This window comes from Thamnophis elegans, chromosome 1 (genome assembly GCF_009769535.1).
Source record: "Thamnophis elegans isolate rThaEle1 chromosome 1, rThaEle1.pri, whole genome shotgun sequence".
Taxonomy (NCBI): Eukaryota; Metazoa; Chordata; class Lepidosauria; order Squamata; family Colubridae; genus Thamnophis; species Thamnophis elegans.
Window position 1 is genome coordinate 73701456 of NC_045541.1, and position 12324 is coordinate 73713779.

A 12324-nucleotide genomic window follows, 5' to 3' on the forward strand; every position below is an offset into this window, starting at 1 on the left:
CCATACAAATAGTCTGCCCTATTATCTGCTTTAACTCCTTCTCGGGTATTGTTAGCTCACTAATAGGTAATTACTGGGATCCTCTTTCTTCATTTCTAGAAGAAGGAGGCCGAATTTGTTCTTCTGTGGAGCTCTGGTATCTCCCTTATTTTCCAGATCACCTCAAAGATAATGAACAGAGCTCATTAGAGCTCTTCCACCAGTCCCTTCCATATTCTATTGTTTCATCAGGACATAGGAGCATGGCCATTCAAATTAGCTAGAAGAGTGTTTACCACATTATTTCTGACTTTCTTTCTTACCTGTTGTGTTCATTCTTAGTCTAAGATACTCAAACCATTATTTTTGTGGGGATGAAAATAGGAATTGAGTTCTGTTGGCCATCTGCAAAGATTCCTCCATCTAGAATGAAAAGCAACTCCAATGCCTCTTTTGAGTTTCTTTTGCAACTGACATGTTTAAAGAAACCCTTCTTGCTTTAACATAGGTAGTCACAGCTCCTGCGCTTTCATTTTTTGTTATTCTCTTCTAATGTATTCTTTGCTAAACTCCATTGTCAAATCAACAGATGCTGATTGCTTACAAAATGTTACAGATGTTGATTGCTTACAAAACAGGCAGGACAATGTCAAGGACAGAGGAGAAACCATAAAATATTTACTGGAGTCTCTTGAGAACACATTGGCTGCAACCGTTCTCAGCTGCCCCCGATTGGCACTTGGCATTTATGAAATCAGAATGGGGAGGGCAATCTAAATTAGACATTTTCAGAACAACTCTTGCCTATTCCACTTTTTACATCATGCAATAACCAACAATAATTGAAGTCAATTATCGCAAATTAATTTCTGAAGAGCACTAGCAAAGCAATTTCCTTGATGATTCAGAAGGATTTTCAGAAGCAAGTCTAGCATTGATTGATGCTCCGATGGGTATACTTGAAACCTTCCAGGTTTCAGAGAGTTTGACTTGCCCATATCCAGGGGAAGCAATGGCTGAGCCCCACAGCAGAACTCTTTACTGTTGGGATATATCCCTTTCTGGCATTCTGCCACAAGGGAAGCCAACCACAGAGTTTCACCTGCAGCCATCTCCAAGAAGGCCGTCTGCATCCTCAGCCTTTTACCATCTTGGAAAAATCTTGCTCCCTTCTCCTAAAGTGCCAGCTTGCATCTGCTGGGAAGATACCATCCCTCACGAAGGGGACGCTCTAGAAGGGTTGTAAGTGGCATCTCAAACGAACAATACATAGAAAACGGGAAGATTTTTCTCTCTGAAGCTAGAGCAGTCAGATTTCTCTTTCAGGATGGAGACGGAAGGCCTGGGAGGTTTGCAAGAGAATGATGGCAGCCCCCTCCCTCCCCCCCTCAAATATATCATTCCCCTCCTTTGCCTAGGCAGGCACGGAATCCGCTCCCCAGGTGGATGTTTGCACGTTGGCGTGGAGATGAACGCCGCTCACAGCCGAACCTCGCCTTTGACCCGCCTCCTGAGCGAGAGGATTGGGCGGATCGAAAAAAACGGGGTTGCCATTGGGTCCCGTAGGGCTGCCCATCTGGCTGCCCCGTTTCAGGCTCGGTTGCATCACAGCGTGCGGATGCTGCTCTCTTCGAGCCAAAAGCCAGAGCAGCGACGGCGAAGAGGCGATGATGCCGCCAGGGCATCGCCACGAGCCACGCGCGCAAGGCGGCAGTAGGAAACGCGGCAGCTCCGGCTTTGCATCCGTCAGGAAAATCCTCTAAAGTGCAAGGCCGAGGAGCCGCAATAATTCGAGAAAGAGCCCAAAGCCGGGACTGGGGAGAAACTCTCTGGGCAGCTTCTCTCCCTCCATTCATTGCCTGCCGAGGACGAATTCTATTCGCCTTTTGGCTGTGGGGCGGGGATTCCGGGCTGCTTTTCCATGCACGGAGCCTCAGGTAAACGGAGGTGTCGGCGAGGGAGCGAGCTCTACATTCCCGCGCCGCTCGATCGCTCGCGGTCGGAGGGAGTCTCCTGCTGCCTGGATGCCTTTGTCCCTTCCCGCCAGGAGTTGGTTGGAGGCGGCCGAGCTTTTCGGGGGGGAGAGCATTAAGATCCCCCACCCATTCCCGCATCCTCTGGGGGCAGCTCTCGGTAGCATCCTCCTCCTCCTTCTTTTCCTCCTCCTCCGATCGGCAGCCCTTTCGGCTGGACAGCGCCGAAACGAAGTTTGCGCGCCAGTCCGGAGACATCAAAGTTGCTGTTCCCGTCGCCGCTGCAGGTAACCCGACAACCCAGCCGGCGGCCGGCGGGGAGAAAGCGTCGTCCTTGCCTTCGGGGCAAGATGAGCTGCGAGGGGGCGACGCGGAGGCCGGGTTAGGGGCTGACCCCTCGCGTCTGTCGCCGCCCTTCCTCTCCCATTCATCCTCCCGCGGGAAGGACGGCTCGAGCGACCCAGCTCACCCCCCGGGGGTAGATAGACCCCCCCGGGCATGCTGCCTGGAGGATGCTGTGGTTCCCGGTGAAGAAGATCCGGAAGCAATTCAAGTTGCTGCTGCTGCTGGTGCTGCTCACCTTCGCCGTCTGGTTCACCTACCTGCACATCAACCTGGTGCGCCAAGGCAAAGCGCTGCGCTTGCACTTCGCCTACGGCCGGGGTAAGCAAGTGGGCGGTCCCCTTCTCTCTCCCCCACCCCAATTTCGATGCCTTTGCTTTCTTTTCAAGGCTGTCGGGGAACCGGCACCCCACCTTGTTTGTTTGCTTGCTTGCAATTTCTTCCCCAACTCTCCAATCCTCGTGCTCTCTTTTGCTTCCCTTCTCCGCGTCTCTTTTGAATTTAAATATTGAGCCATCTGTAGAAGAGTTGCACAAAATCGTGCTCATCCTGTCTAGAGTGATTAATCTGGAATAACACCAACTCTCATCTAAAAGCAATAGGGCAGGGATATTTGCAAAGCAAGGAGGGGAGTGCTGTCATGTTAGGGTGGCAAATGGATTCAAGGGTAGCAAAGAAGCATTCTGAATTATCAGCCACTTTCTCGAGGTGGCTCATCTTTGTGTTTTGCATATTTTTCTAATCTTCCCTTTTCCCTTTGATCCATCAATAAATTGGTATCTTTAATACCTTAGAAAGGGATATTTAAAGCATCCTAAAAAAGCTTTGCACCTGCTTGTTATCCAGCAATGCTGAGCATCTAATTTTTGAGGCTGCATTATTATTTCTACAGTCTCATTTGCAGGATAAGGCAGTGAATCACCTGTTTAGAATCATCTGACATATTTGAGAAGACAGTTTGGTGTAATAGTTAAAGGCACTGGACTGGGAGCTGTGAGATTGAATTATTGTCCTCTCTGAAGCAATAATACCAGCTGGGGCACTTTGGGCCAGTCATTCTCTCTTAATGCTAGGAAGAAGGTACTAGCAAAACCACTTTTATATTGCCAGGAAAACCACATAGACAACCATGTGGTCCCCCGGGTTGACGTGAGAGACCAAAACTGATAGTGGGAAACATAATTTGAGAAATGATGAAGTAAGTTGGTTTTGTTGAGGAAGCCTGGGATCTATTAAACCACTAGGTATTTTATTTTTTAATGCTTGCATGATTGTAAGATGCCCTTTTTGAAAAACTTCTGAAGATATGTGTGTATATATATGTCAATAAATGGTGGTATTTCATAGCAGTGACCTGCAATTATCTGAATTGATCTCAGTTCAAGGGCATCTATCAGATTTTTATTTCTATCAACCTTGGTCTGCTAAGGGGACATTCTCCCAGTTGTTGGAATCTCTCTTTTTTAATAACAGGAAAACTCTTGCAAACTCTGCAGCTCAACCCTACGCAGGTTATTCTGAATCCTCCAAAGTATTCAAATTGGATTTTCTCCTACACGACTGTAGCTTGGTTTGCAGGTTTCATTTCCCCAACTGAGTTCGGAGGAGCCCACAGAAGAGCTTCTGTGCACTTAACTGGTTCCAGAACTGAGGTCAGGCACTTGGCTACAATTTCCAACAGGCTGTCTAAAATCCTCCAGGTCTTTAGTCTTCGTGGCGAAATGTTTGTAACAGCAGCTCAATATTTCTTTAGAGCTGGACTGAATAATGATTTCTGAATCCAGCACACAGAGCTCTACTGTATATCTTGGGGAGGAAAGGAATTCCTAAGCGCATGGAAAAAAAATCTAGCTTTTTCTATTTGAGTCAGTTGCTGAACTCACACACGGGGCTGAGAAAAGAGAAGCCATAGCCATAATGTCTTCTTTATGCCATTTGAATTTCAGGGGTAACAAAGGAGGGCTTTGATCTCATACAGATTAAGGAGGTAAAATGGGGGCATGTCCTCCTGGGCTGGTTATTTGCTGAACCATATCATTCCTTAATGGTCAAGGAGAAATTGGAGAAATGTCAAGAGGACAAAAAATAATGAAGTGGGTTAGGGAAAACCCTTCTGATTACTTCACATGTTTAATTTTTAAAAATGTTTCAAAACTTCTGCCTGCTGATTGGCTAGAGGAAGAATAATTATGTGGAATGGCCTTATAATCAATTTAATTTTTAAAATGAAAAGGAAAGTTTGTGAATATCTGTGGAAGATGCCTTAAACTACAATGACTGACTTTGATCATTTGCTAAGCCATAATGTGTGGTTGTCAGATAATGCAATTGCAGCCAATTGTGATTTATTCAGCACATTATGATTAAGCCATGTTTTACTGTGATGTGTGAAATTACTGTATCTGTAATTTACAAGGCTCTGCATTCTCTCTCTTAATCACAGGGCATTAGATATACCTTAGCTAGAATTTAGTTTGGAGTCCTTTTTGCAACAGAAAAAAAGAACGTGTTAGTGGACCTTCTTCTGACATCTAAATCTTAGATGTTACAAAACTGACTGTAATCTGTACTACTATAGAAGACGGTAGAAATAGATTTAAGAAGATTTGGGACTTCAGCATAAGTTCTTGTTCTTCTATTCAGCTGCATTTTTTAAAACAACCAATTGCTTTTTTATTTTAGTTTTGCTTCATCAAATAGAAGTATAGTTTGAAGTAACTTGGTTTACACCACAATGATCCAAAAAACCATATTTAGTTTATTATGGCCACAGACCAGAACAATTTTAAAAAGTAAGATAATTGTAAAGTAGACACATCAAAAAAATAATGCATGATGTGCCTTAAACAGTATACTAAATATTTTAACATGACTTTAATCAGACTCATTCCACTTTCCATCACAGCCATGTGCTACATCTGCTCTGCTACCTGACATTCTTGCATCCTGATCCATCCCATAGAAGGTTGAAATGTCATCTTTGGTCCTGCCTAGGTATTGTGTTATACTGTAAATGTGAAAATATACACAGCTCAATTGTCTCTATATAAGAGGCAGTGTAGCAAGACATATTGGATGGTTTTATTCTTCCTTTCAGCACATGGGCGGAGAACGTGCTCTTTAGAAGCATTGTAAAATCTGCCCTCCCGAAAAGCAGATAGAAGGGCAATGTAAATGCTCTTGTGGTATTTTGTGGTGCAATCTTAAACAAGTAATGGATAGAATCAACACTTCAAGTATGTCACTGGAATGAAGTAAGATGGAGCTTGACTGCAATAATTTTGCAGGTCAGCATCTCTGGATTATTCCTCAAAGAATGATTTAGCTAGTTCAAAACCCAAAGAGACCACTGCATTAGGAAAGAATTCCTACTACCTTAAGGGGGAACAAAGTGATTTCCACCAAGAAGATTGAAATTTGACTTGCAGGGTCAAACTGATTTGAAAATTAATTTAAGTCAGAGCTAACATGTGCAAGTGCTATGTGTACTCAAGTTTTATTAATGCCAATCCAGTGTTTCCCTAAATAATTGTACTTGAGATCCATTGTAGCATCTGAAATATATCCAGTTAAGAAATTTGATTGAATGGCTTCTAATGGGTCTGTGTTCTGTAGGCACATAGTTGGAAGCCATAGTATAGCTTTGTTATTTTTGGCTTAAACACTTTTAGTCTGCCTGGTGTATAATGTGTCAAATTCTGATACTTCTGGTTTTTTAAATACTTTTACAGAATCTATGGCTATCATAAAGCTGCTTGGTGTTAATAATCAATAATTCAAATACATCTGAAGTTACACATTGGGAACTGAACTTTAATCTCTATCTTCAGATGAAATGATGATACAAGTTTATTTCACAGGAGTGTTTTTCTTTACATTGTAAACAAACCCTGTGTTTTATGGTAAAAGGTTTAAACATCGAGCCTATTTTGATATAAAAATGGAGCGGAAGATTGCTGGAATTTTTAGTAATTTTGTATTGTTTATTGGTCAAACCTTACTGAAGTATATGTGTATTCTGGATTGTTTTTAAAAAAATGATTAACCATTAGGAATTATTTGAAAATCTTAATCATTTACATGCGCATATCAAAATGCACAATTCTTTTCTTCCATTTAATCATGTCTGATTCTCAGAGATTGCCTGAACAAGTCCCTGCTTCCCTTTTCTTACCAAGATTTTTCAGAAGTGGTTTGCCATTGCCTCCTTCCTAGGGCTGAGAGGAAGTGATTGACCAAAGGTCACTCTATTGACTTTCTGCCTAAGGTGGGACTAGAACTCCTATCTCCTGGTTTCTAGCTTACTACCTTAACTAATATACCTCTCAAATGGAGTCTCAATTTTAGTGCACAAAGAACTACTTCAGTACATCCAGGAAATAAGAGAACAAATGTATATGACTCTGGAGTTCACCAGTATTAATACTATTATAATTGCTTGATTTATGCTATTTTTTTAATGGTACTGTGCCTTGGATAGCTTTGTGGAGGCTTGGATTGCACTTGGACATGGTATGCAAATAGCTTTGCCCAGTCTGGAGAATGACTTTTATTGGAGTGGACACAACCTGTTTGGATGTGTAAAATCAGCATTAGCTTTTGCTCCCAGCTTAGATTTAGAAGGCCCAATAGTTATTGGTTTCAGTCTTTCCTAACTGATCAGTTTAAGAAAGTAATAATGATTGACATTTGTTCTATTCATTCTTCTTTGTCTTTTGAGGTCTGCTTGGGTCTATCTTATTCCTAGTACTTTTAAAATTAAGGAGTAGGAACCTGTGACCATCTAGATATATTTTTGAACTAGAATTCTGAACCAACTGACCATTGATGAGGAATGCTGGGAGCTGCATTCTCAATCACAGGCCCACTATTTCTCATTTATATGAAACTTTTGGTCAGCTAAAGAATTGGATTTTGATATTAAGGTGCTGTTGACTCACAGGTATCTGAATTCAGTTCCAGAATGGGAATGAACAGCTGAAGTAAAAATATAGTTTTTGTGAGTTGGGAATGTAGCTGATTTGGATAATATGATACAAGCAGTTCTGGGTGGGATGTTCAGAAGAACCCGGTGCAAAGCTTGTGGTAGACTTCAAACTGCTGGACTGAAATTAGTAAGAATTTAAAGGTTAGCTGAAGGGCCTTCTTCAGATCAATATGCTAGATAACTTTTAAAGAACTAGAACTTCTTAGCAAAGGCTGTAAATCTGTTCCAATCAGCTGATGCTTTAGTTTTGGCATTTAAATGGTACCTGAAGACCTTCTTCTTCAAATCAGTTTTGTATGATGAAATTGTTACTTGGGTCAATAATTTATCAATGTCTTTTCTAGTATGTAAATAATTTGAGAAGGCATTCTTCTAAAACGGACTTTAAAATGAAAAACCTTAAGCAGCAGTATCGTTACAATGACTTCTGTTGCATCATCAGTATAGTAACTTGAATAAAGTATAACATTCATGCCAATACTATGAAATGTAATATTTGCATTTATAGTCTGTTTCTAAGCAATCTTAGGCTGCTATAGCCACACAGAAAATTTAGTCATATTATTGCAGACTAAAATGCTTCAGATATATAGGAGTATCTGCCATACATGCATACAAAAAGGGACATACAAAAAAAGAAAAACACCTGTTAAAATGACTTTTGACAAAACTACCATGAATGTAGACTCTTCAATGAAACTTTTATCAAAATCACACAATTTTTAAAACTGTATATTCTGGTGGTATTTATGCTCATGTTCAGAGGTTCAGTAAGATGATGGTTTACAAGCAAGGTAAAATTGGATATTTTATTTTCCTAATACCCAAGTGTTTCAACTATTGATTTAAAAAAAAATATTTTCTGCTTTGATAAACCTGGTAACTGGATATAGCAACATTATGAAACTACTTCTACTGCTCAGTATGTAGAAACAGATAGGAGGGTGTAAGGTGGTTGAGAGTAGAAAATAAAAGAAAGAAAACCTTTTTATAAAACATCAAGGGCACATTTTTCCACTTTGCTGGATGAAGTATCTTCTTACTAGTGGCTTTTGGAACAAGTGTAAATGACTGCTCAGAATAGTATGCAACTTGAGTAAATATATCAGCTTGATCTATTTTGAAGATTTTATTACAGCTTGTTGCCTTATATATCTGTTTTCTTCTCTTAGGACGAGTAATTTAAGAACAGGGTCTAAAGCAGCCTTCCCCATTTGGTGCTTTTTCCATTTCCCACAGATATCTGGGAACTCCATGAGTTGTGTGAAAACAGTTGTGTTGAGCTTCAAGATGAAACTGAAAACACAAGGAAGATGTGCACTTAAGATAAACATTGGTTTGGAACAATAAAAGATGATATTTGTTTTGTACTGCATCTTCCCATCTTCTCCAAATATTTTTGGGAAATAATTCTTCATATTTAATAGCTAGTGCTATTAAAACATCATCCTCACCAAAATGAAGGACCTGCCTGGGCTGTATCACTTTGGCTGCTGGGAGGCTAGTGACTAAAGTTCCTTCATTTCCATCCATATTCCCCTTTGAAACATTGCAATTCAGATACTGCTTTTATATCTCCACGCATTGGCTCAGACCAAGCCATGATGTGTCTTATTCAGTTGTGGTTTAGTATGAGGTTTCTAAACATGACTTATGACTTAGCACAATGTGAAACCCAGCCATTAACTTTTATTTTAAAATTCCTCAATCACTTTTCATGATTCAGTCACATGAATCATACCTGTGCATTTGGTTGTTGATGAAAGTAGAACTCTGGGTTCACATCCCACTGAGAGACGCATGAACCTAGACTTTGACTCACTTTGCACTTAGTATAATGTGCACAAGCAGCCATTGTCATGGCCTAACTAAACTCAAATATTTTATTCAGAAACGTATAGTTAAAACATGGCCCATCAGGAAGTAAAATTTTGATTTTGCCACCTCAAACTTACTTTGAGCTGTGTCAGCTTTTACAAATGAGTAGGTGGAGGAAATACAAATGCATTACAGGAATTTTACAGAACCCTATGCCACAAAAACCACATTTCTATCAGAGGATAAATCAGAATGTTCTCTGAAGGCTTAAGCTATTGAAACCACTACTGTCATTGGTTATTAACTACATAGGCTGATTTTTAAGAAGATGTTGTGGATAATCAAATTCTCCTGGTTGCACATACACCCCATTATATCCTCTTCTTCTGCCTGCAAGTATTCCGAGAAAACCACTGATGGTGTTTTTATAACAGAGTGTTAATAAGTACAGCAACTGTCATCTATTTTTACTCTTGGTGATACCTGCCTCCAAATGACAATGGAAATAATGAATAATGATTTCAGAACTGTACATAGTTGCAATATGATTCTTCCACTTCTGAGGCTTGGTGAGTTAACATCATTGCAATTCAAAGTTAATGTTGGATTGCAGTTTGCAGAAGTTCATCCTTGGAGGTCCGTGTTATATCTCGAGTACTCCCTGATCGAATTTACAAAACACAAGAGAGTATGTAAACATTTTATGAGGGATGGAGAAGCAGTTTAGAGCTGAAACAAAATATTAAAAGACAAATACAGAATGTTACTGAAAGGCAAAAAAACCTCCAATATCTCAACTTAGAAGAACTGAATCACCATAAATGCCACATTTTCTCCAACTGTCTTACACTAAACAGAAATGAGGCTGTAAGTGCTGGGAGTGATTAAACTGTCGGAAGAAAAGACAGGTTAAATGAAGTTTGTTACTTAGAAAAGAACAAAATAGTAATGGGCTGCTGGTTTAAGTAATTACTCTGTACTCTTCAGAACAATTGTCATTCATAGTGTGAAAGCTAAGCTCTTAAGAATTTTAAGATTTTTGGTTGTCAAAGGATGAAAAAAATTTTCTAGTAAATTCAACAGGGTAAATTTGTATACAGTGATATAATACTGATAATATTATAGGGCTGAATTCATAACATTATTTAATAAAGAACTGAAGGGGTGGCTGTTAATCTCACCTTTGCCCAATGCCACATTTTTTCCCCAACAGGGAAATCATTAGCCTGATCAGTCTGTTATCTGCTGATTGCCCTTATGTTGAAATATGAGTTACTGCTTTGTTCAAAAATAATCACAGATCCTGGTTAGGAGTTAACAGAAAGCTATAATTAAATGTGGCTTTCTAGCTTGTTTTATCATTTATGTGGAGGGAGAAAGTGCCAGGAAAGGAGTTACTTGTAGGTAAATACAACACAGGTGTGTCCTGATTTATTAGTCCCAGATTTGATCGTCTGAAAGTGTCACATATGCTTACCTGAGCTTGTAAGAAACAGCATTGTGAAGAAAGAGTAATAAAGAAGATATAAAAGGATCTTTGTTTCTTAAAATAAAACTCTTGACTGCAGAATGCTATTTTTGTGTTTGAATATTTGAATTAGGAGATTTATATGGTTTCAGTGGCTAAAAGGAAAATGGGAACATAACTGAGAACAATGTAATGGAAAAGCATGAGTTTCTCCTCAGGTGTCTCAGATCTATAGGAAGGTTAACACAAGGTTGTATGGAAACAGAAGTATGACACTTAAGGACTTGAAAAAGAAAGAAAGAAAATACATAGAAAAAGCAAAGACAGAACAGCGGAACAAACATTATTTTTTTTTAAAAAAAAGTGGCTTCCATGTTGTAGGGCAATAAGTTTTAGGGTCGAAGAAAATTGACGCCTATTGGCAGCATTGTGTAGGACAACTGATAAAAGTGAGGAAATTAAATGGAGTGATATTGAACATTTCCAGATTTGAATAATAGATTTTGCCTGCCATAACTTTTTATTATCTGTTAGGTCCAATAGTTGATTTGTCAGCGGCCATTCTCTATAGCAATTTTCAAAAATCTATCCTCCCTACATTTCGTTTCACTCTTCTAATTCTCCCCCATTTAACTGTGTGTGTGTGTGTGCGCGCGCACGTGTGTGCATGCGCGCAGCATACTTCTTGTATCTGTTGATATGAACTGTATTTGCACAAAACCTTAAACAATATTAATTTTAAAGCATTTAGAATGCTACAATATTCGTGTTTGCCGAAACTTTTACAGAAATGGCTATTCTGGAATTTGTATTTTGAGGCAGTACTGAATTTTTTTGCTCCTATTAATATAAATGTATAACTACCACCTCTAGGCTACAGAAATGCCTACATTGCCCTACAACCATTAGATGGCAGTCAAGGGATAGAGAAGAAACAACTCCTGCATGCCATCTATGTGTTATTTGAATTTTTGCAGATTTGACAGTCTAACTAACCTATGCTAATTATTGCTAACAATAATTAAACAGCACTCTAGAAGCTGGTTTAGAGTAGTTCTTTTTATCATCTGCCTCATTCAGCTTAGGCAAAGCCTGAACTGAAACTGAACTAAACTGAAATATTTCTGCCTGATTTAAGGTGACCAGATTTTCAGATTGGCAAAGAGGGTCACCATTGACCGGGGGTGGAGGTGGGGGCTTGATTAAATTTTTTATATTTTGTCAAAAGGTCACACAAGGCGATTACATGATCCCAGGACACTGAAACCATCATAAATGCGAATCTGTTGCCAAACATCAAAATTTTGATGACGTGACCATGAGGATGCGGCAACGGTCGCTAAGTGTGAAAAATGGTTACTAAGTGTGAAAATGGTCACTTTTTTCAATGCCATTGTAACTTTGGTCACTAAATGAACTGTTTGAAAGCTAAAGCTAACTTGCATTATAATGTCTTATGCTAGCTTACATTTTCAAGAGAGACAAGCTAAACTCCTTATTAAAATTGAAATAGAAATGAATATAGTAGAATAGAGTAGAGTAGAGTAAAATAGAATAAATAGAAAAAATAAAATAGAATACATTCATCAAGAATCATAAGCTACAACACTTAGTGATAGTCTCTCTCTCTCTCTCTCTCTCTCTCTCTCTCTCACACACACACACACACACACACACACACACACACACAGTCCTCCTCTGGATTCACTGGGACGTTTATAAAATTCCCCTCCTGTGCACACACTCCTTCAGCCTCT

General features: G+C 39.6%; 1 protein-coding gene across 1 annotated transcript in view; it reads left to right on the top strand.

Moving 5' to 3' along the window:
• Nucleotides 1–2464: 2464 nt before the first annotated feature.
• B4GALNT4 (beta-1,4-N-acetyl-galactosaminyltransferase 4) overlaps nt 2465–12324 on the top strand; it is a 215722-nt gene continuing 205862 nt past the window's right edge. Inside the window, exon 1 of the mRNA XM_032223663.1 lies at nt 2465–2615. Coding sequence (XP_032079554.1) covers nt 2465–2615 — 151 coding nt within the window. The remainder of the gene's footprint in view (nt 2616–12324) is intronic.